Here is a 23,289-nt window from a genome sequence, read left to right on the forward strand (position 1 = left end):
AAAGCTGAAAAGTTTCTCTACATAAGAAGGGCGGAGAGTCTGTGAGAAACTATTACCCCTGCAGCTCCAAGACTGTTTGCTGCAGATTTATTCAGAGTAAACAATAATTACCAGGATCAGATGTTGGTGTTGAGTTGTAGCGACTCCACCTGCTCCTATCATAGAGGATCCACCACTATTAGGCTACGTTCACATTTGCGTTGTGCGCCGCAGCATCGGCGCCGCAACGCACAACGCAAACAAAAATGCAGCAAAACGCATGCACAACGCTGCGTTTTGCGCCGCATGCGTCCTTTCTTTCATTGATTTTGGACGCAGCAAAAATGCAACTTGCTGCGTCCTCTGCGCCCAGACGCGGGCGCCGCAGTGACGCATGCGGCGCAAAACGCAAGTGCACTGCATGTCCATGCGCCCCCATGTTAAATATAGGGGCGCATGACGCATGCGGCGCCGCTGCGGCGCTGACCGCAAATGTGAACGTAGCCTTACCGGGAAGGGAAAGTACTCAGAGCACCACAAAACATCAGGACATAAAAACTGAATCATTCATAATTTGGAGTGAAAGGGGAATCTCAAAACCTCAACCCCCTCTATTCCCACAGTCTCATCATAAAGTAATGAGTACTGCTGCTGATTGTTGTATTTGGTTAATGAGGAGCTTATTGCTGAACAATGGGGATAAGGTTTCAAAAACTTGTGAAATGCACCAATTTACCTCTGTTAGGGGGCTGACTGGTGTATTAGTTTGTACACAGGAAGTGAAATAAGTATAGAACACGTCTCCAATTTTCTATGTAAATCTATTTCTAAAGGTGCTATTGGCATGAAATTCTCACCAGATATTAGTAACTACCCATCCAAGCCACACAGGCAAAGAAATCAAACCATAGATGTCCATATATTAATATACAAAAAAAGGTTGCACTTTATCGTGCCAAAGGATGTCAAATATGAAATACATGAAATATGAATAGCAAAATGGCTTTTTGAACATTAGGAAAAATATTTGAGACTCTTTGCACAGAATTTGGCCAAATAGTGTGAGCCCATCAACCACCGTCAAGGTGGCCTCATTAATCTGATGGGTCCCTGACCTCCCTATCCAAATGTGAACACTTACCGAAGGCTAATGTCTGTATGCATGGGTGAATGTGGACACCTCTCTCAGTAAAGCCTACATATATGGGTTGGCCGGAACCAAGTGTGATTAGATGTAATTAAAAACCACATGGTGAAGGGAGGAGTGCTCAGTCAGTCAGCTAACATAGAAATGACAGAAAAACGACTGGCACATCCAAGCTAGTGTGAATAGGTGCATACCAGGAGCAGCTACCTCCATATACAATATACAAAAAATTCACCATGTGGTTTTTAATTACATCACACTTGGTTCCGGCCAACCCATACAGTATATGTAGGCTTTACTGAGAGAGGTGTCCATATTCACCCATGCATACTGACATTAGACTTCGGTGAGTGTTCACATTTGGATAGGGAGGTCAGGGACCCATCAGATTAATGAGGCTACCTTGACGGTGGTTGATGGGCTCACACTATTTGGCCAAATTCTGTGCAAAGAGTCTCAAATATTTTTCCTAATGTTCAAAAAGCCATTTTGCTATTCATATTTCATGTATTTCATATTCAACATGCTTAGGCACGATAGATTGCAACCTTTTTTGTATATTTGTGTATGGAGGTAGCTGCTCCTGGTATGCACCTATTCACACTAGTTTGGATGTGCCAGTCTTTTTTCTGTCATTTCTATCTTAGCTTACTGACTGAGCACTCCTCCCTTCACCATGTGGTTTTTAATTACATCTAATTACACTTGGTTCCGGCCAACCCATATATGTAGGCTTTACTGAGAGAGGTGTCCACATTCACCCATGTGTCCATATTAAGTTATGTGTAATAGCGAGAAATTACCCAGGGAAAATCCATTCATGGTGATGGCAGCTTCAAGACACCTTCTGTATAGAGAAACTAGTCACATGCATTGCTCAGGTGTGATTTTGGCCCATTCTTTCACACAAACACTCTTCACATACTGAAGCTCCTGTGGTTCCTTTCATGAACTGAGTTTTAGTTCAATCCATACATTTTGTATAGGATTCAGGTCCGGTGATTGGCTCAGCCATTCTAGCAGCTTTATTTTCTTTCTCTGAAGCTAGTTGAGAGTTTCCTTGGCTCTGTGTTTGGGATCATTGTCTTGCAGAAATGTCCACCCGCATTTCATCTTCATCATCTTGGCAGATGGCAGCAGATTTTTAACAAAAATGTGTTGGTACGTTTGTCCATTCATCCTTCCTTCAATAATATGAAATTTGTGAGTGCCATATGCTGAAAAACAGTCCCACAGCATGATGTTCCCACATCCAATCTTCACTGTAGGTATGGCATCTTGCGTGGTGAGCGAGCATACAAGCCATGGAGGTTGAGTGCACTACTTATTGCTTTTTTGAAACAATTGTACCTGCTGATTCCAGGTCTTTCTGCAGCCCTCCAGAGGTGGTCGTTGGCTCCAAAAGAACACTTCTAATAATTATTTTGACTTCCGTTTCTGAAATCTTGTGAGGAACACCTGGTCGTGGTCAGTTTATGGTAACATTATGTTGCTTCCACTTCTGGACTGTGGCCACAACAGTGCTCACTGGAACCTTTAGTAGTTTAGAAATTCTTCAGTAACCAATGCTATCGGTATGTTTTGCAACAATAAGGTTGCGAAGGTCTTGAGACCGCTCACTGTGTTTTCCCCGTCATGAGGTTTCTTGTGTAGAACCTTGGTAATCAGACTTTTTATAGGCCTACAGTTGAACCAGCTGATATTTTTTACTGAGTGACAGGATTGCTTTCTAATTACTGATAGATTTCAGCTGCTGTCATGACTTTCTATGGCCTTTTGCTACTCTATTTCTTCATGTGCTCAATACTTTTTCCCTGTATCATTTCTCATTATTACACATGATTTACTTACCTGTGTGAATTGGATGGGTTGTTACAGACATCTGGTGAGAATTTCAAGTCAACAGCACCTTTAGAAATAGATTTACTTAGAAAATTGGTGACGTGTTCAATATTTATTTCACCCACTGAATATGGTAGTAGGGAAACGTAAGTGACGCCTGGCAACCAACAACCTATTTAATACGACAATGCGGTTTTAAAAATGGTGTAAAAGTGAATCCATTTTAGATACTGGTGCTTGCCGTGCCGGTGTTTATCCACGAGTTGTATACAGAAGTCATGTCTTATTCTCGCTGTTTGAGGAGTAGCAACACATTTGTTATTTAGAAAATGAAAAAGCCTTTCACAAACAATCCCTTTTTTGGGAGCAGCAACAGGTTTGCATTTTGGAAAGGGGAGAAGCAATGGCTTTTTAAAACCAAGTCTAAAATAATCCCTTTTTTTGGAAGTTTCAGGTTTAGTTACGTCTTGGAGGGTAAGTGTTATGTTGGGCTGATGGTTAGGAACACTAGAAATGACCAGATGAGCAAACTAGCGACACAGGACGAGCTCTGGGAAGTGGGAGCTCTGCTGACCGCAATTCCTAATCCTATCACAACAACTAGAAATAGCCGTGGAGCGTTCCTGACTCTGCCTAGACGCCTCTTCACAGCCTAAGAGCTAACTACCCCTAAAGATAGAAAATACAGCCTAGCTTGCCTCAGAGAAATTCCCCAAAGAAATAGGCAGCCCCCACATATATTGACTGTGAGTTAAGATGGAAGTCACAAACACAGGAATAAAATAGGTTTCAGCATAGGAGGCCAGACTTGACTAAACAGACTGAGGATAGAAAAGGTATCTTTGCGGTCAGCATAAAAAACTAACAAAAAACCACGCAGAGTGTGCAAAAGAAACCACCGCACCGACTCACGGCGCGGTGGTGTCACTCTGCATCCCTGAGCTTCCAGCTAACAAGATAAATTCATTAAAGCAAGCTGGACAAAAACACAGTGGTGACAAATAAGCTAGCAGGGACTTAGCTTTTGCTGAAGTAGACAGGTCATCTGAAAGATCCAAGTGAACTGAACCAGTACTAGGACATTGACAGCTGGCATCAAGTAACGATCTGAGTGGAGTTAAATAGAGCAGCCATCCAAGACCTGAACGAGATCAGCTGGAGAAGGAATCTCAGAACCTGCAGCTCCACTCACAGCCACCAGAGGGAGTCCATGAACAGAACTCGCCGAAGTACCATTCATAACCACAGGAGGGAGCTCGAGAACAGAATTCACAACAGGTAAGGCTCTCAGCAACAGTACAGCTACACAAAGCAATGGACGCGCAGGAGACTTGAAGCTTTCATTCTGTAAGAGCAGCAACAGCACCATATACAATATGGTCGGACGGTCAAGGAGATGTCTGGTTGTGTACGACCAGCACTCACAGCCATGGAAGCACCACCAGTACAGCTTACATATAGAACACAAACAACAGACTGGATATAGGTGGCTGTCTACTGGTAGTAACAGCACAGTGCACAATTTGCAGGCAGGATATGTGCAGCGGTGTAGGACCAGCAATGGCAGCTGCAACAGCAGCACGGTACAGCCGGAACATGAAGTAGACACAGTAAATGCCCATATGTGAGGGGAAATCAGCACTGGGGGCAGCAAAACAGTACGGAGCAGAATGGACATGGACATCAGGCATAGGTGATTGAAAATTGCAGGAAATAGAAAAAAATCCAGCTCGACGAGGTGGTGAAAAAGCAAAGTCTTGGTACTTTATTCACTTCATATCAAAAAATAGAGGATAAAACAACAGCACAATATAATTAAAAACACTATCTACGCGTTTCTGGTGACATAGCACCCTTAGTCATGATGATTGAAAATTGGCACTGAACCATTTGTCAAATGTAAGGTTTTCCACATGTGCGGAAGACAAGCTGGCCAACTTTGGCATGACAAAGCCACCTGCTCTGCAGAATACCCTTTCGGACAGTATACTGTAGGCTGGGCAAGACAGTATGTCCATGGCAAATTTAGCCCACTTGTCAAATCTGCTTACCAAGAAGTCCATGGGATCGGGGTATCTGCTGGAGAGAGGCCACAGTCCAGTTAGGATTGAACTTGAACCAGGTTAGTACAGCAGGTGATAAAACATGCATCATGTCGTATATACGGTCATAGTGGTGGCTGCTTCAGATACTTGTGGCAGATGTGGGAAAGCATCGGCTCTGCAGGGAGTGTAGAAGGGTCTCCTGGTCACACATGGGTTCAGCAAGCATATGCTCATCGAAAAACTTTGCCAAGCAGGAAACACCTGGTAATCCGCCAACCATGTCTCCCTTTCAAAAGCTAGAAAAAACTTCCACTATTTTGTTTTTGGAGTGAGGGTCTAAAACCATGGCTGTCCAATATTAACTCCTTCACTTGATGCCAACAATACACCTATCAGGCCACAAGCATGCAGCTTATTATGATCACCCGAGGTCCCACTTTTCCCATCTCGCCATTGACGGTTGGTCATCACAGTCAGCATTGTCGTCATCACTTTCGCAGTGCCTGCCAGTCATGTGCCTGGGATAACTCGATATTTCCTCCTCTTCGCTACCTCCTCCACGTCGTTCTTCATGTGACATTGTACCTGAGCATACGCAACAGTCCCTGAGCAGTGAAGATCATTTAGAAGTAGCCATTCTTCCACCATAACTTATTCCCTCCTTATGAAAGTTCTTTTCAAGATAAATGGTTTACAAACAGAAAGGCGGACATTTCAGCAAGATAATAATCCCAAACACGCAGCCAAGGAAACTCTCAACTGGATTCAGAGAATGAAAATAAAGATGATGGGAAAAGTGTGTGAAAAAATTGGCAAAAATCACACCTGAGCAATGCCTGTGACTAATTTCTCCATACAGGAGGCATCTTGAAGTTTCATCACCATCAATGGCTTGTGTACGAACAGTTAAATAAATTTCAGTAAGCGTGTTCAATACTATTTACTGTGGATTGGACGGGTTGTTACCGACATCTGGTGAGAATTTAATCTCAATACCACCTTTATAAACATATTTACATAGACAAATGGTGATGTGTTCAATACTTATTTCACCCGCTGTATAACGTGTGGCACCCATATCCTTATTATTTTTTTCTATTTCTGATTTTGATCCAAGTCATTGATCATACTCATTAATGTGAGTCTGTGTCCTTTGAAAAATCAGACACCACTTAGATGCCGTGTGAGCTGTCTGTTTTTCACAATACAACTATTGTAATCTAGCATGTTACCTCTTATATGCCGGCCATACACTTTTAGAGTCACTGATTCTGGGGGATTTCGGTGCTACATGGAGGGTCTGAGACTTAACATCTTTTTTTAAGAAGCTCCAGGACGTTCCAGGAGAGTTGGAAAGTATAAATCAGTGAAGATTTACGTCCTCTCACCCAGCTTTCTACAGACCTAGAATGGCATATGAATCTGCCTCATTACATACAGTTGTACTAACACTTCTCCCTTTTTCCTGCTGCTTTGACTGTAGTTTTCCTATGAGCCAGGAAGGTCGCAGGGAAGTTTTAGACGAGACCTTTTATTTTCTGCTAAAAAATCTGATAATCAAACAGTGATCAATTATGACATTACACATTAGACGGAGAGAATCATAAATGTGACCAGAGAACCAGATAATTTACCTTTATGGCTGATATCGGGCCGTCACAGCACAAACGACTGAACTGTATCAAACTGTGACCAAATAATCTCGTTGCTGAAGGTCTGATCTCCGGATATTAATAAACCAATGTTAGACTGAAGTAAACCTTAGGAGATCGTAAATGTAAGGCCGAGACACCCCAGTTATAGACGTACAGTACATAGGCATGTGTGGAGGCATCACCTTGATTATTACTGCTCCTTTGATGGCCGGTTGTTCTGGGCATGGTGTACCCCCTTGGTGGGTGTTAAGGTACCGTCACACTCAGCGACGCTGCAGCGATATTGACAACGAGCCGATCGCTGCAGCGTCGCTGTTTAGGTCGCTGTAGAGACGTCAAACACAACAGCTCCAGAACGATGCAGGAGCGATCCAGTGATGTAACGGCGACTCACTTATCGTTCTGTCTTGTTGTTAGCTCCATGTAAAACATTGCTGGCATCGTTGCTTTTGATGTCAAACATGACGATACACGCCGACCTGACGACCAAATAAAGTTCTGGACTTCTAGCTCCGACCAGCGATATCACAGCGGGATCCAGATCGCTGCTGCGTGTCAAACACAACGAGATCGCTATCCAGGACGCTGCAATGTCACGGATTGTTGTCGTTCTCGTTGTAAAGTTGCTGAGTGTGACAGTACCTTTACTCTCAAAGGAAACGGAGAGGCCAAAGTTGTTAAACAGAATTATTTTTACTGAAGAACGTGAGTAAAAACTGACAGTTGATAACAGACACAGAACTTTTCACATAACATTTGTTGGAGATGGAGGTGAGGCCACGTAGTGGTACATGGAGGTACATTGATCTCCACAGCCTTAGCTCACACATCTTTTTCAGTCTGAGACATCCACAAGTCTTGTCTCAGCAGCTTCTCCCGGTGTCCTGCGAGGCGAGCCTTCCTATCACTACTCCTCCTCGGCCAGGCTAACACTTCTCACACGTTCCTCACATTGTACATGGTGACTATTCCCAGATCTCATCGGGTCTCCGGACTCTTAGCTGCAGAAAACCTCCTGCTGCCATTCCTATCTAATCCCTCCTTTCTCTTCTCTAGAATAGGTTCTTCACTGTCCTCTTCTTCCCCCTCCGACAGTTCTAGCACCAAATCAATCCAGATCCCAGAAATTTTCATTTCTAACGTCAACATTTCAGGAGACGTCGCGATTACTATTCTCTTTCTAACATCTGTGTCTGTCTGAACTGTAACATAACCCCGGCGTCTACGTATAACCAGAACCTCTCCCCTTCTAGTGAATTCACTTATGTCTGGATTGTTTAATTTATGTCTTGTCAGCAGCCTCAGGTACTGACAAAGGCCGGTAGATGGAGCCAAAACCTCTCTATAGAGTCCATCATCAAGAATATGCACCATAATTACAATTTAGAAAGTGTAATTACACTAAACAGCCATAAATCACATTACAGGTTACAGAACAGGAATAGATGTGTTATACAGAAGGTGCTAGAGTCTCCTACCCTCCTACAGAGTCATTCAGGCCTTATCCACACAGAAGTATCGTACCCAAGTTTACCGTCTATTCCGTATGTAATACACATTGCATCTAGGCAAGATCATAACAAAATGATGACATTTCACTTGGATAAACAAAAGCTGTCATAAATACCAGGGTCTATGGGGTTAAAATAGTTTTCTGATGTCAAAGTGGTGGTATATAGCTTAGTTACACCATCGTTTTCTAATTGGTGGAGACCCCCATGGACCATGAAAATAAAGTATACACAGAGCTGATTTAGTGCTGCGTCCCCTCCCTGTTTACCCTGCACAGCGGCGCTCCAGACCCCCGATGTGCCCCCCATCCACTGTGGCCGTACTGCAGCTCCTGCATCGGGGGAGTCCAGAGCTCCGATGTGCAGGAGGCTGAACTAATGCTGCGGCCCCTTTATTCTCAGGATCGGTGGGGGTCCCGGGAGTCAGAGAGTGCTGACATATCCCAGCTATATACCAGCACTTTATCAGACACGATTAACCCTTTATTGAATAATAATTATCAGTCTCAGGACAATTCACCCATTAATATTTACATTCTGCTCAATCATTGATTCTACATCTGATCTACAGGGAAGAGGAAAAAACAATAGGAACAATCCCCCCATGACGCCGCCATATACACTGTATTATTAGAGGGTCCTGCTGATAACTCACTATATACAGATGTGTCCATGTGACAAGGAATAATGGAATTATAATGTGATGAGGACGACATCGGCCTCAGCTTCTGATTGTAACAGAAGCTTCATCATCCACATAGAAGACAACATGTAGGGGTTCAGTGAAGGAGGCGGTGAAGGTGTGTAAGTGTCTGATGGGGTCACACAGCTCAGAAGGACAGACGCCCGGCCTCATAGTCTAAGAAGACTCCAAGTGTTGGACATGTTGGCTTTACTCTGAGGACTAATTCATCTGAGTTGTGCCATACTTTATATCCTCCATGATGCATACCCAAACTCCAAGATTTATCATTATATCCAATATCAGACTCTTCTCCTTCCCTTTCTATACTGGGATAGGACATTCCCAATTCACATTCTCCCACCTGGTTCCACTCTACTTCCCAGTAAAGTCGTCCTGAGGAGAGGCCACATCTGCTTAACACCTGAGAGTAAAGGCCCCGTCTCACATAGCGAGATCGCTAGCGAGATCGCTGCTGAGTCACAAGTTTTGTGACGCAACAGCGACCTCCATAGCGATCTCGCTATGTGTGACACGTACCAGCGATCAGGCCCCTGCTGCGAGATCGCTGGTCGTGTCGGAATGGCCTGGACCTTTTTTTGGTCGTTGAGGCCCCGCTGACATTGCTGAATCGGTGTGTGTGACACCGATCCAGCGATGTCTTCACTGGTAACCAGGGTAAACATCGGGTTACTAAGCGCAGAGCCGCGCTTAGTAACCCGATGTTTACCCTGGTTACCAGCGTAAATGTAAAAAAAAACAAACACTACATACTCGCCTTTCGGTGTCCAGGTCCCTGGCCGTCTGCTTCCTGCTCTCACTGACTGCCGGCCGTACAGCGAGAAGTGAGAGCACAGCAGTGACGTCACCGCTGCGCTCTGCTCTCATTGTACAGCGGCACTGTCAGAGCAGGAAGCAGACGGCAAGGGACCTGGACACCGAAAGGCGAGTATGTAGTGTTTGTTTTTTTTGGTAACCAGGGTAAACATCGGGTTACTAAGCGCGGCCCTGCGCTTAGTAACCCGATGTTTACCCTGGTTACCCGGGTGCTGCAGGGGGACTTCGGCATCGTTGAAGACAGTTTTAACGATGCCGAAGTCGTTCCCCTGATCGTTGGTCGCTGGAGAGAGCTGTCTGTGTGACAGCTCCCCAGCGACCACACAGCGACTTACCAACGATCACGGCCAGGTCGTATCGCTGGTCGTGATCGTTGGTAAATCGCTTAGTGAGACGGGGCCTTGAGTCACAAATCTTCCTGGCACCTTCTGTTCTTCTTCTGAATCTGTTGCGGTTTTCAGATCTTCTGATATCCTCACACATCTATGAGCAGTGTCCACATCCAGCAATATGTCTGGGACATGGACCCCGAGCTCTGACGTTACATTGGTGACAATATCCCTCATAGATCGGTGTAAGGTCAGTGAGATCAGAACCTCATCCAGATCCTCCTCAGTACTGACCTCTCCACCATCTCCCTGTGTCCTCATCACCTCCATGACTAGTTACTGTAATGTCACTTTCTTGTAAGAGTCTTATTGGGTCGGTGACACGACACATCTCCTCCACATGATGTATCTTCTTGGACAGCTCGTCCTCCTGTATTTCCAGCTTCTTGATTAGATCAGATATCTGGGACACAATCTTTTCCTCCTGTCTGGAGACCTCGCTCAGCACTTTCATTTCTGCCATTTCCAGTTGCTTCTTAATGTCCATAATTATCTTACTAATGTTCTTCCTCTTCTCGGAGGCTTTCTCCTGGATCTTCCTCTTGCGATCCTGCACTTGTCAGAATTTTATTTTTTTGTGGGTTTAGATTATCCAAATATTTCATCAGTTTCTCCTTCTTCTTCTCAGAGGCCTCATTTAGTAGCTCTACGTAATGTCCCCTGTGTTCTCCGGCCACCCAGCAGGACACACAGATACAGGCGGCGTCTATAGGACAGTAGTATTTCAGGATCTCATTGTGTGTGGAGCATTTTTGTCCCTCAAACGACACTGTTGGTTCAATTAGATTGTGATTCACCGACTTGTTATGGGCTGTGAGATGTTTCTCACACATCGAGGTCTCACACTGTAGACATGTTCTTACAGCCAGGACAGGAGAATCACAGTAAGTACAGACGATACTAGTGTCCTCCATACCAGGCTGAGTAGATGAGAAACGCTCCACTATGTTCCTCAGCTTCTGGTTCTTCTCCAGGGCCGGACGCTCCGGATATTCTGCTCTGCAGTCAGGACAGGAATACCCTCCAGCCGCCTCCTGTGCATCCAGCACACTCACAATACACGAGCGGCAGAAGTTGTGTCCACATCTCAGGGATACGGGATCTGTATAGAGGCTCAGGCAGATGGAGCAGTTCAGCTCGCCCCTCAGCTCAGCAGACGCCATTGCATTGAGTGTGAAAAAGCAGGAAATGAAAGCTGAAAAGTTTCTCTACATAAGAAGGGCGGGAAGTCTGTGAGAAACTATTAACCCTTGCAGCTCCAAGACTGTTTGCTGCAGATTTATACCGAGTAAAAAATACTTACCAGGATCAGATGTTGGTGTTGAGTTCTTGGGACGTCACCTTCTCCTATCATAGAGGATCCACCACTATTACCGGGAAAGGAAAGTACACAGAGCTCCACAAAACATCAGGACATAAAAACTGATTCATTCATAATTTGGAGTGAGAGGGGAACCTCAACCGTCTATTCCCACCAGTCTCATCATAAAGTAATGAGTACTGCTGCTGATTGTTGTAATTGGTTAATGAGGAGCTTATTGCTGAACAATGGGGATAAGGTTTCAAAAATTGTGAAATGCACCAATTTACATCTGTTGGGGGGTTGAATGGTGTATTAGTTTGTACACAGGAAGTGAAATAAGTATAGAACACGTCTACAATTTTCTAAGTAAATCTATTTCTAAAGGTGCTATTGGCATGAAATTCTCACCAGATATTAGTAACTACCCATCCAATCCACAAAGGTAAAGAAATCAAACCATAGATGTCCATATATTAAGTTATGTGTAATTGCGAGAAATGACCCAGGGAAAATCTTTTGATGGTGATGGCAGCTTCAAGACGCCTTCTGTATGGAGAAACTAGTCACATGCATTGCTCAGGTGTGATTTACGCCCATTCTTCCCCACATTTCACATCCAGAACTTTCCATGGGCTCCTTATATAAACTTTGAGTTTTATTTCCTTCTATACATTTCTTTTTATAGGATTCAGGTCTGGTGATCGTCTTGGCCATTCTAGCAGCTTTATTTTCTCTCTCTGAAGCCAGTTTTGAGTTTCCTTGGCTCGGTGTTTGGGATCGTCTTGCAGAAATGTCCACCCTCATTTCGTCTTCATCATCCTGGTAGATAGCAGCAGATTTTTTAACAAGAATGTCTCGGTATATTTGTCTGTTCATCCTTCATTCAACAATATGAAATTTGCCAGTGCAATATACTGAAAAACATCCTCCCACCATGATGTTTCCACCTCCAAACTTCACTGTAGGTATGGAGTCTTGTGTGGTGAGCGCGCATACAATAGTTTAATTATTACTGATCTGCAACATTTCTCTATGTGAAATACTGCGCACTTTTGCAGCAGTTCTTAATAGTAGAGATCTTCGTTTACATCTTGTCTGTGAAGACTGAATATTTGCTGCTGGTCCTGAGTTCCTTATCAGGTGGTGGAGAATGCGGGCATCTCCAGCACCATATTGCAGATCCCTCAAAACAGTTACCTCTCTATCTTCACTTTATGTGTTTGTACTGTTTACAATCTGTTAGTAGTATACAAACACTTAGAAAGTGTGGGGCTGGGACAATCCTCACACCCTGTGGCTGTCACAGACAGGCAATACACGTGTTCAATGGCTTTGCTTAGTTAAATGGTTGCACTTGTTCCTGGAAAGTCAGTGATCACTGTAGCCCCATGATATACTAACACTGAGTACTTGGTATAGAAAGCGCCAATCGCCCTGTTAGGGGAGGAGACTTGGTTATACTTTCGTTAGGATCCAATATGCTTCTCGACCTTTGTCTCAGCACTCGTACTCCCCGAGGATTAAACTTCAAGAATGGTCTTATGTGCGTATATTAATATGTAACACTGATTTTTTTTTGTAAATAAGCTCCGTTTCCACTTTTGTTTGTATGCAGTTACATTTTTAATGTCATTATTTCTTTTTCTCCTATTATCTGAATTTCACGTTACTCTCACTATGAACTCCCTCCTTGTTTCAAACATGGTGTCATAATAAGGAGCCTTTATGGTCTCGAAACTCGTAGACCAGGTGTCTCCTATAACATAATTGTTTTTTACATCCATTTACCTTTTTTAATTATTTTTCAATCAATATGAGGGTTTTTTACATTTCTGTCTGCGGATGCTGAACTACCTTCTATTTCTCCTTCATAAGATTGCTCAGGTGCAGCACGCCTCCTAATGTGGAGATCCGAGGTGTCTCCCAGGTGGTGGCGTTTTGCTGTTCCTCAGGAGTGGGATTTGTTATTCTCTCAGCCCCCAATTTACAGAGATTCTGTTTAATCTCATAGAAAGTTTTGCTGTTCTAGGAGGATTGTAATGATATTTTCCTAGTTGCATTTTTGCATTTACAGCAAAAGCCATGGTTCATAGACAGCTGACCACACAGCAAAAGTGTCTCGTTATTGAAGGAAATTAGTCAGGAGATGTGTACAAAGAAATGTCCAAGCCATTAGATATACCATGGATTCTAAATACGAACATCAAGAAGTGGCTTAAATTTGGCTCAACAGAGAATTATGAACAGTTCCAAATATCACTCAATATTGTATCAAAACCTGCAGGCCTCTGCTACGAAGATGAGTAATTTCAACTTTTCAGCACAACAACCACCTTAAGTGACTTCCAAAACAAAAGGAAGGCTTCACCAAAAGATGAGAGTATTGGACAGGCCCAGCCACAACCCAAACCTGAATCCAAGTGACAATCTGTGAGTGGCCTGAGGAGGGCGCTGTACACAGGAGATGTCCCCGCAATCTGACAGATGTGGAGCTACTGCAAGGAAGAGGTGGAAAGATCGACAATTCTAGATGTGCCGCGATGAGAGACTCCGACCCGTAAAGACTGAGTGCCGCCATAAAATCAAAGGAGACGTCAACAAAGTATTAAATAAGGGTGTGCAGATTTATGCAACCACATTATTTCGGTTCTTTATTTTTATTTTTCCACCTGAAAAGATTTAAGTTTATTCTTCAATTGAATTGTACAGACATTAAAAGGTGGAAAAAGTTCTGTTTTATATGACAGAAACCTGGAATTTCTAAATGGGTGTGTAGACTTTTTATATGTGTATATAGGAGATGCAAGCAGGTAGGTTTTTCATGAGGTTTATTCTTGGCTTTGGATGCTGGATCTCCGTCGGATGCAGAGTATCAGAACATCAGGCAGGAAATAACCTTGTAGACACTGATTCTGGGAGATTTTGGTGGTACATAGAGGGTTTGCTAACTCAGGGTCTCAGACATAACACCTTTTTCCAGGAAAGTTGGAAAGTATAAATCAGTGAAGATTTGCGTCCTCTCACCCAGCTTTCTACAGACCTAGAATGGCATATGAATCTGCCTCATTACATACAGCTGTACTAACACTTCTCCCTTTCTCCTGCTGCTTTGACTGTAGTTTTCCTATGAGGCAGGAAGGTCGAAGGGAAGATTTAGACGAGACCATTTATTTTCTGAGTCCCCACCAGGGCAATGGGGATACTCGGTACCAGGTCCGGTCGCACTTAAAGGGGATGTCACAGTGGCTGTGACCCGGTCCATGGCCCTAGGCACTCAAGTAGAAAGGGGGAAAATCTTTAAAGGGTTTAATAAAGTTTGTATCCATGACACTACCTGTGGTTCTCGGTCAGAGGGGACCAACGCTGCTTAAAGGGGTCCTCTGGGGTGATGTTATGGCAGCTAAGATGGTATAACTTTCCATAGGTGAAGTAGGTCCCCAGGGCTCCAGATGTAGTGGGCAAGGATGGTGGGTTGCCGGTAAATAAACGGAGGACACAGGGTCACAGTCTTTACCTGGTTCACTGATGGTAGCAGGCCACCGTCCAGGATACCGGCAACAGGTGTAGATGGACTCCAGGCAGCCAGAAGACAGGTGGAAACCCCTTTGACAGACCAGTTTTGGAGCCTTCCAACTATGCACTGATTTCTGGGCTCTTGCTACCTGTGGTTATCTGACAAGGTACACTTCTCTCCTGTCCTGGGACAGTACCTTTATGGTAGGCAGCTTGAGCCGTTCTCTGGGGTCTTTCTATAAGGTGACTCCAGGCTCTGGAATGCTGCTGCACCCCAGGTTTAATGTAGGCAAGTCGCTGTTAGTTACTTCCCCTCTGGTTCTGCCGTGGGACCTATAGTTCCTCACGACCTCGGGCTCCCGATGCCCGGTTTCCGCGCTCTAGCTTTTAGGGGCCAAATCGTAGCCCCCTCAAGCTCCTCTGTCCCTCTTTGCTCCTTCACTGTCTCTTGTCTCTCACAGACTGTCTAACTCCTCCCCCAGACCAGGATGTCAATTGAGGGAAGCTCCCCTAAAACTGGGTTTAGAGCTCCCCCTTCTGACCTGGATTCAGAACGTGTTGTGTACAGCTTGCCTGCCAACGGGATCCCTCCTGTCTCCAGGCATAGCATTACCCTCCCCGAGAGGAAGGCAGCACCACTGTGGTACCCCAACTCCTAGGGTGCCACAAAAACAAGCTCTGATCAATTATGACATTACACAGAGAGAATTGTAAATGTGACCAGAGAACCAGATAATTTACCTTTATGGCTGATACCGGGCCGTCACAGCACATATGACTGAACTCTATCAAACTGTGACCAAAATAATCTCGTTGTTGAAGGTCTAAAGTCTTGCTATTAATAAGCCAATATTAGACTGAAGTAAACCTTAGGAGATCGTAAAATGTAAGGCTGAGACACCCCAGTTATAGACGTACATAGGCATGTGTGGAGGCTTCACCTTGATTATTACTGCTCCTTTGATGGCCGGATGTTCTGGGCATGGTGTACCTCCTTGGTGGTTGTTACTCTCAAACGAAACAGAGAGGCCAAAATTGTTAAACACAGTTGTTTTTACTGAAGAATTTGAGTAAAAAACTGACAGTTGATAACAGACACAGAACTTTGCATAAAACACTTCACAGAGATGGAGGTGAGGCCACGTGGTGGTGCACGGCGGTACAGTTCCTCTCCGCAGCCTCGGCTCACATCAATCTCAGTCTGAGACATACACAAGTCTTGTCTCAGCAGCTTCTCCCGGTGTCCTGCGAGGCGAGCCTTCCTATCACTACTCCTCCTCGGCCAGGCTAACACTTCTCACACGTTCCTCACATTGTACATGGTGACTATTCCCAGATCTCATCGGGTCTCCGGACTCTTAGCTGCAGAAGACCTCCGTGTACATGGTGACTATTCCCAGATCTCATCGGGTCTCCGGACTCTTAGCTGCAGAAGACCTCCTGCTGCCGTTCCTATCTAATCCCTCCTTTCTATTCTCTAGAAGACATTCTTCACGGTCCTCTTCTTCCCCCTCCGACAGTTCTAGAACCAAATAAATCCAGATCCCAGAACTTCTCATTTCTAAATAAATACCAGGGTCTATCAGGTTAAAATAATTTTCTGATGTCATAAAGTGGTGGTATATAGCTTAGTTACACCATCACTTTCTAATTGGTGGAGACCCCCATGGACCATGAAAATAAAGTAGCCACAGAGCTGATTTAGTGCTGTGTCCCCTCCCTGTTTACCCTGCACAGCTGCGCTCCGGACCCCCGATGTGCCCCCCATCCACTGCGGCCGTACTGCAGCTTCTGCATCGGGGGAGTCCAGAGCTCCGATGTGCAGGAGGCTGAACTAATGCTGCGGCCCCTTTATTCTCAGGATCGGTGGGGGTCCCGGGAGTCAGAGAGTGCTGACATATCCCCGCTATATACCAGCACTTTATCAGAGAGAATTAACCCTTTACTGAATAACAATTATCAGTCTCAGGACAATTCACCCATTAATATTTACATTCTACTCAATCAATGATTCTACATCTGATCTACAAGGAAGAGGAAAAACAATAGGAACAATCCCCCCATGACTCCGCCATATACACTGTATTATTAGAGGGTCCTGCTGATAACTCACTATATACAGATGTGTCCATGTGACAAGGAATAATGGAATTATAATGTGACGAGGACGACATCGGCCTCAGCTTCTTACTGTAACAGAGGCTCCATCATACACATAGAAGATAACATGTAGGGGTTCAGTGAAGGAGGCGGTGAAGGTGTGTAAGTGTCTGATGGGGTCACACATCTCATAGAAGGACAGACGCCCGGCCTCATAGTCTAAGAAGAGTCCAAGAGTCGGACATGTTGGTTTTACACTGAGGTCTAATGCATCTGAGTTGTGCCATACTTTATATCCTCCATTATACATATCCAAACACCAAGATTTATCATTATATGCAATACAAGACTGTTTTCCTTCCCTTTCTATACTGGGATAGGACAATCCGATGATACATCTTCCTATCTGGTTCCACTTTACCTCCCAATAATGTCGTCCTGAGGAGAGGCCACATCTGCTTAACACCTGAGAGTAAGTCACAAATCTTCCTGGTGATTCTGGCCTCTCCTGTTTTTCTTCTGAATCTGTTGCCGTTTTCAGATCTTCTGATATCTTCACCCTTCTATGAGCAGTGTCCACATCCAGCAATATGTCTGGGACATGGACCCCGAGCTCTGACGTTACATTGGTGACAATGTCCCTCATAGATCGGTGTAAGGTCAGTGAGATCAGAACCTCATCCAGATCCTCCTCAGTAGTGACCTCTCCACCATCTCCCCCTGTGTCCTCATCACCTCCAGGACTACACACTGTAATGTCACTTTCTTGTAAGAGTCTTATTGGGTCGGTGACACGACACATCTCCTCCACAAGACACAACTTCTTGGACAGCTCGTCCTCCTGTATTTCCAGCTTCTTGATCAGATGAGATATCTGGGACACAATCTTCTCCTCCTGCCTGGAGACCTCGCTCAGCACTTTCTTTTCTGCCATTTCCAGTTGCTTCTTAATGTCCATAAATGTCTTACTGACGTTCTTCCTCTTATCAGAGGCTTTCTCCTGGATCTTAGTCTTACGATCCTGCAGATTCTGGACTTTTGTCAGAATTTTTTTTTTTTGTGGGTTTAGATTATCCAAATATTTCTTCAGTTTCTCCTTCTTCTTCTCAGAGGCCACATCCAGTAGCTCCACGTAATGTCCCCTGTGATCTCCAGCCACCCAGCAGGACACACAGATACAGGCGGCGTCTATAGGACAGTAGTATTTCAGGATCTCGTTGTGTGTGGAGCATTTTCGATCCATAAATGACACCGTAGGTTCAGTTAGATTGTGATTCACCGACTTGTTATGGGCTGTGAGATGTTTCTCACACATCGAGGTCTCACACTGTAGACATGTTCTTACAGCCAGGACAGGAGAATCACAGTAAGTACAGAAGATTCTGGTCTCCTCCATATCAGGCTGAGTAGATGAGAAACGCTCCACTATGTTCCTCAGCTTCCTGTTCTTCTCCAGGGCCGGACGCTCCGGATATTCTGCTCTGCAGTCAGGACAGGAATACCCTCCAGCCGCCTCCTGTGCATCCAGCACACTCACAATACACGAGCGGCAGAAGTTGTGTCCACATCTCAGGGATACGGGATCTGTATAGAGGCTCAGGCAGATGGAGCAGTTCAGCTCGTCCCTCAGCTCCGAAGACGCCATTGTATTGAGTGTGATAAAACAGGAAATCAAAGCTGAAAAGTTTCTCTACATAAGAAGGGCGGGAAGTCTGTGAGAAACTATTAACCCCTGCAGCTCCGAGACTGTTTGCTGCAGATTTATTCAGAGCAAACAATAATTACCAGGATCAGATGTCGGTGTTGAGTTCTTGGGACTCCACCTGCTCTTGTCATAGAGGATCCACCACTATTACCGGGAAAGGAAAGTACGCAGAGCACCACAAAACATCAGGACATAAAAACTGATTCATTCATAATTTGGAGTGAGAGGGGAACCTCAACCGTCTATTCCCACCAGTCTCATCATAAGGTAATTAGTACTGCTGCTGATTGTTGTAATTGGTTAATGAAGGGCTCATTGCTGAACAATGGGGATAAGGTTTCAAAAACTTGTGAACTGCACCAATTTACCTGTGTTGGGGGGTTGAATGGTGTATTAGTTTGTACACAGGAAGTGAAATAAGTATAGAACACGTCTCCAATTTTCTAAGTAAATCTATTTCTAAAGGTGCTATTGGCATGAAATTCTCACCAGATATTAGTAACTACTCATCCAATCCACAAAGGTAAAGAAATCAAACCATAGATGTCCATATATTAAGTTATGTGTAATAGCGAGAAATGACCCAGGGAAAATCTTTTGATGGTGATGGCAGCTTCAAGATGCCTTCTGAATGGAGAAACTAGTCACATGCATTGCTCAGGTGTGATTTACGCCCATTCTTCCCCACATTTCACATCCAGAACTTTCCATGGGCTCCTTGTATAAACTTTGAGTTTTATTTCCTTCTATACATTTTTTTTATAGGATTCAGGTCTGGTGATCGTCTCGGCCATTCTAGCAGCTTTATTTTCTCTCTCTGAAGCCAGTTTTGAGTTTCCTTGGCTCTGCGTTTGGGATCGTCTTGCAGAAATGTCCACCCTCATTTCATCTTCATCATCCTGGTAGATGGCAGCAGATTTTTTAACAAGAATGTCTCGGTATATTTGTCTTTTCATCCTTTCTTTAACAATATGAAATTTGCCAGTGCGATATACTGAAAAACATCCTCACACCATAATGTTTCCACCTCCATACTTCACTGTAGGTATGGAGTCTTGTGTGGTGAGCGTGCATACAATAGTTCAATTATTACTGATCTGCAATAGTCCTCTATCTGAAATACTGCGCACTTTTGCAGCAGGTCTTATTCGTAGAGATCTTCGTCTACATATCTTTCATCGTTATTGATCTCTTTATTTTTTTTTATTTAAATCATCAGTGAAGACTGAATATTTGCTGCTGGTCCTGAGTTCCTTATCAGGTGGTGGAGAATGCGGGCATCTCCAGCACCATATTGCAGATTCCGCAAAACAGTTAGCTCTATATCTTCACTTTATGTGTTTGTACTGTTTGCAATCTGTTAGTAGTGTACAAACACTTAGAAAGTGTGGGGCTGGGACTATCCTCACACCCTGTGGCTGTCACAGACAGGCAATACACGTGTTCAATGGCTTTGCTTAGTTAAATGGTTGCACTTGTTCCTGGAAAGTCAGTGATCACTGTAGCCCCATGATATACTAACACTGAGTACTTGGCATAGAAAGCGCCAATCGCACCGTTAGGGGTGGAGACTGGATTATATATTCATTAAGATCCAATATACTTCTCGAGCTTTGTCTCAGCACTCGTACTCCCCGAGGATTAAACTTCAAGAATGGTCTTATGTACGTATATTAATATGTAACACTGATTTTTTCTAAATAAGCTGCCTGTTTTAATTCTTGTTTGTATGCAGTCACATTTCTAATGTCTATTTCTTTTTATCCTATTATGTGACTTTCTCGTTACCTGATAGTTCCAGGAATCTCGCTATAAACTTCCTCCTTGTTTCAAACATGGTGTCATAATAAGGAGCCTTTATGGTCGCGAAACTCGTAGACCAGATGTCACCTGTAACATAATTGGTTTTTACAACTATTTTCCCTTTTTAATTATTTTTCAAGAAATATTACATTTTTTTTACATTTCGGTCTGCGGATGCTGAACTACCTTGTTCTATTCCTCCTTCACAAGATTGCCCAGGACCGGCCTGGAGTTTAGCCATGCACCGAGCCCTGAATTAAACTACAGTAATTCTCATAGAATATTGTTGAGCTGATGAAACCTTTTCTTCTATTTTTTGTCTTGCAGAGTAAGAATCTAAGGGATCAGGAATCGAATATTGTTGCCGAGTTTACCCCTCTGTAGTCTGGATGTAACACACATTGTGTCTTTGGGAGACTATCTCCGTATATTCGTCCCCACCAGAGCCTCTATGGCCTGTGAGGCAGTGACTGGTGTTACATGTGAGGGTCGCTGTGTGTTCCCCCAGGATGCGCACGGAGGTGTATCGAGGCCTTGAGAGGGCATTGCAGTCACAGGTGTAGCTGTGGTTACAATGCACAGCAAGGATACTGCCGCAGTACAGGCCGCTCTGTCTCCGTTAATAGATTGAAATACATGAAAATTAGAGAAACAGAAGGTATGAAGTGGGGTCCCAGCATTCATCCCCCCAAAAATGTATCCCACTTCCTCCTATAAAAGTATAAATGTTTCTGGTAGGAGCATTATCCAGCAAAAAATACTAGGGGCGCTTCAGCAGCGGGGTGCAACAGGCCTCCTAATGTGGAGATCTGAGGTGTCTCCCAGGTGGTGGCTTCTTGCGGTTCCTCGGGAGTGGGATTTGTCATTCTCTCAGCCCCCAATTTACAGAGATTCTGTTTAATCCCATAGAAAGTTTTGTTGTTCTAGGAGGATTGTAATGATATTTTCCTAGTTGTTTTTTACAGCAAAAGCTATGGTTCATAAACAGCTGATAACACAGCAAAAGGGTCTCGTTATTCAATGTTATTACTCAGAAGGAGGGTACAAAGAAATGTCCACGCCATTAGATATACCATAGATTCTGAAGATGAACATCAAGAAGTGGCTTAAATTTGGTGCATCAGAGAATTAAAAATAGTTCCAAATATCACTCAATATTGCATCAAAACCTGAAGGCCTCTGCTAAGAAGATGATGAGAATTTTCAACTTTTCAGCATGACAATAACCTTAAGCGACTTCCAAAACAAAAGGAAGGCATCATCAAAAGAAGATGAAAGTTTTGGACAGGCCCAGTCACAACCCAAACCTGAATCCAAGTGACAATCTGTGGGTGGCCTGAGGAGGGCGCTGTACACAGGAGATGTCTCCGGAATCTGACAGATGTGGAGCTACTGCAAGGAAGAGGTGGAAAGATCGACAATTCTAGATGTGCCGCAATGAGAGACTCCGACCTATAAAGACTGAATGCCGTCATAAATTCAAAGGAGACATCAACAAATTATTAAATAAGGGTGTGCAGATTTATGCAACCACATTATTTTGGTTCTTTATTTTTACACCCAAAAAGATTTAAGTTTATTCTTCAATTGAATTGTACAGATTATGGCGACATTAAAAGGTGGAAAAAGTTCTGCTTTACATGACAGAAACCTGGAATTTCCAAATGGGTGTGTAGACTTTTTATATGTGTATATAGTAGATGCAAGCAGGTAACTTTTTCATGAAGTTTATTCTTGGTTTTGGATGCTGGATCTCCGTCGGATTACAGAGTATCAGAGCATCAGGCACAAAATAACCTTGTAGAGCCTCTGATTATGGAGATTTCGGTGCTACATGGAGGGTCTGAGACTTTAACACCTTTTTTTAAGAAGATCCAGGAAGTTCCAGGAGAGTTGGAAAGTATAAATCAGTGAAGATTTGCGTCCCCTCACCCAGCTTTCTACAGACCTAGAATGGCATATGAACAGGGCCGTATTTGCCACTAGGCACGTGAGGGCACGTGCCTAGGGTGCCAGGATGCGGGGGGTGCACTTGAGCAAGTTTTTTTTTTCTTATAAAGTCCGGGGTCAATTGCCCGCCCACCCACTCACTTACCTCCCTCCCCACCTCCTTGAAGACATCATACTCACCCTCCTCCAGCGGTGCCTGCAACTCCGTTTCAGCGCCGGCAGCTCGTCCTGTCCTCAGTGGTCACGTGGTACCGCTCATTAAGGTGATGAATATAGATGCATATTCATCAACTTAATGAGCGGTACCATGTGACCGCTCATACAGGAAGAAAGACGCTGCAGGGAGAGAGATGCCGGGAAATACAGCACTGCGCGGTGAGAGAAATGTGAGTATGACAGGGGAGGATAGAGGACGGGGTAAGATGGAGGAGGACAGGGGGGGATGATGGAGGAGTCATGCATACAGGGTGGGAGCCATGCATACAAGGTGGGAGGATGGAGGAGCCATGCATACAGGGTGGGAGGATGGGGGAGCCATGCATACAGGATGCGAGGATGGGGGAGCCGAGCCATGCGTACAGGATGGGAGGATGGGGGAGCCGAGCCATGCATACAGGATGGGAGGATGGGGGACATGTATGAGGAAACTGTACTGGGGAATTGGGGGCATATATGAGGGAACTTTATGGGGGATGGGTGCAGACAGTATGTGGAGCGAACGGAGGAATGTATGCGGACACAGTATGAGTAGTAATGTGAAAAATGGATGTGGACAGAGTACGGGGAGTGAGGGTGATGGGATGTGTGCAGACAGTATGGGGAGTCAGG

At 44.3% G+C, this 23,289-nt stretch overlaps 1 protein-coding gene and 1 pseudogene across 1 annotated transcript; both read right to left on the bottom strand.

Annotated features, from left to right (window-relative positions):
• Window positions 1-6,443: 6,443 nt before the first annotated feature.
• Window positions 6,444-11,253, bottom strand: LOC143785326 (E3 ubiquitin/ISG15 ligase TRIM25-like; annotated as a pseudogene).
• Window positions 11,254-15,959: 4,706 nt separating this feature from the next.
• Window positions 15,960-18,648, bottom strand: LOC143785325 (E3 ubiquitin/ISG15 ligase TRIM25-like). Its single transcript, XM_077274075.1, has 2 exons — window positions 16,341-18,648; window positions 15,960-16,276 (listed from the first exon to the last, which is right to left on the bottom strand). Exon 1 carries the CDS (start codon window positions 18,646-18,648, stop codon window positions 17,083-17,085), a length of 1,566 nt encoding a protein of 521 aa, XP_077130190.1. The 3' UTR covers window positions 15,960-16,276; window positions 16,341-17,082.
• Window positions 18,649-23,289: the final 4,641 nt, after the last annotated feature.

This window comes from Ranitomeya variabilis, chromosome 7, assembly GCF_051348905.1.
Source record: "Ranitomeya variabilis isolate aRanVar5 chromosome 7, aRanVar5.hap1, whole genome shotgun sequence".
NCBI lineage: Eukaryota > Metazoa > Chordata > Amphibia > Anura > Dendrobatidae > Ranitomeya > Ranitomeya variabilis.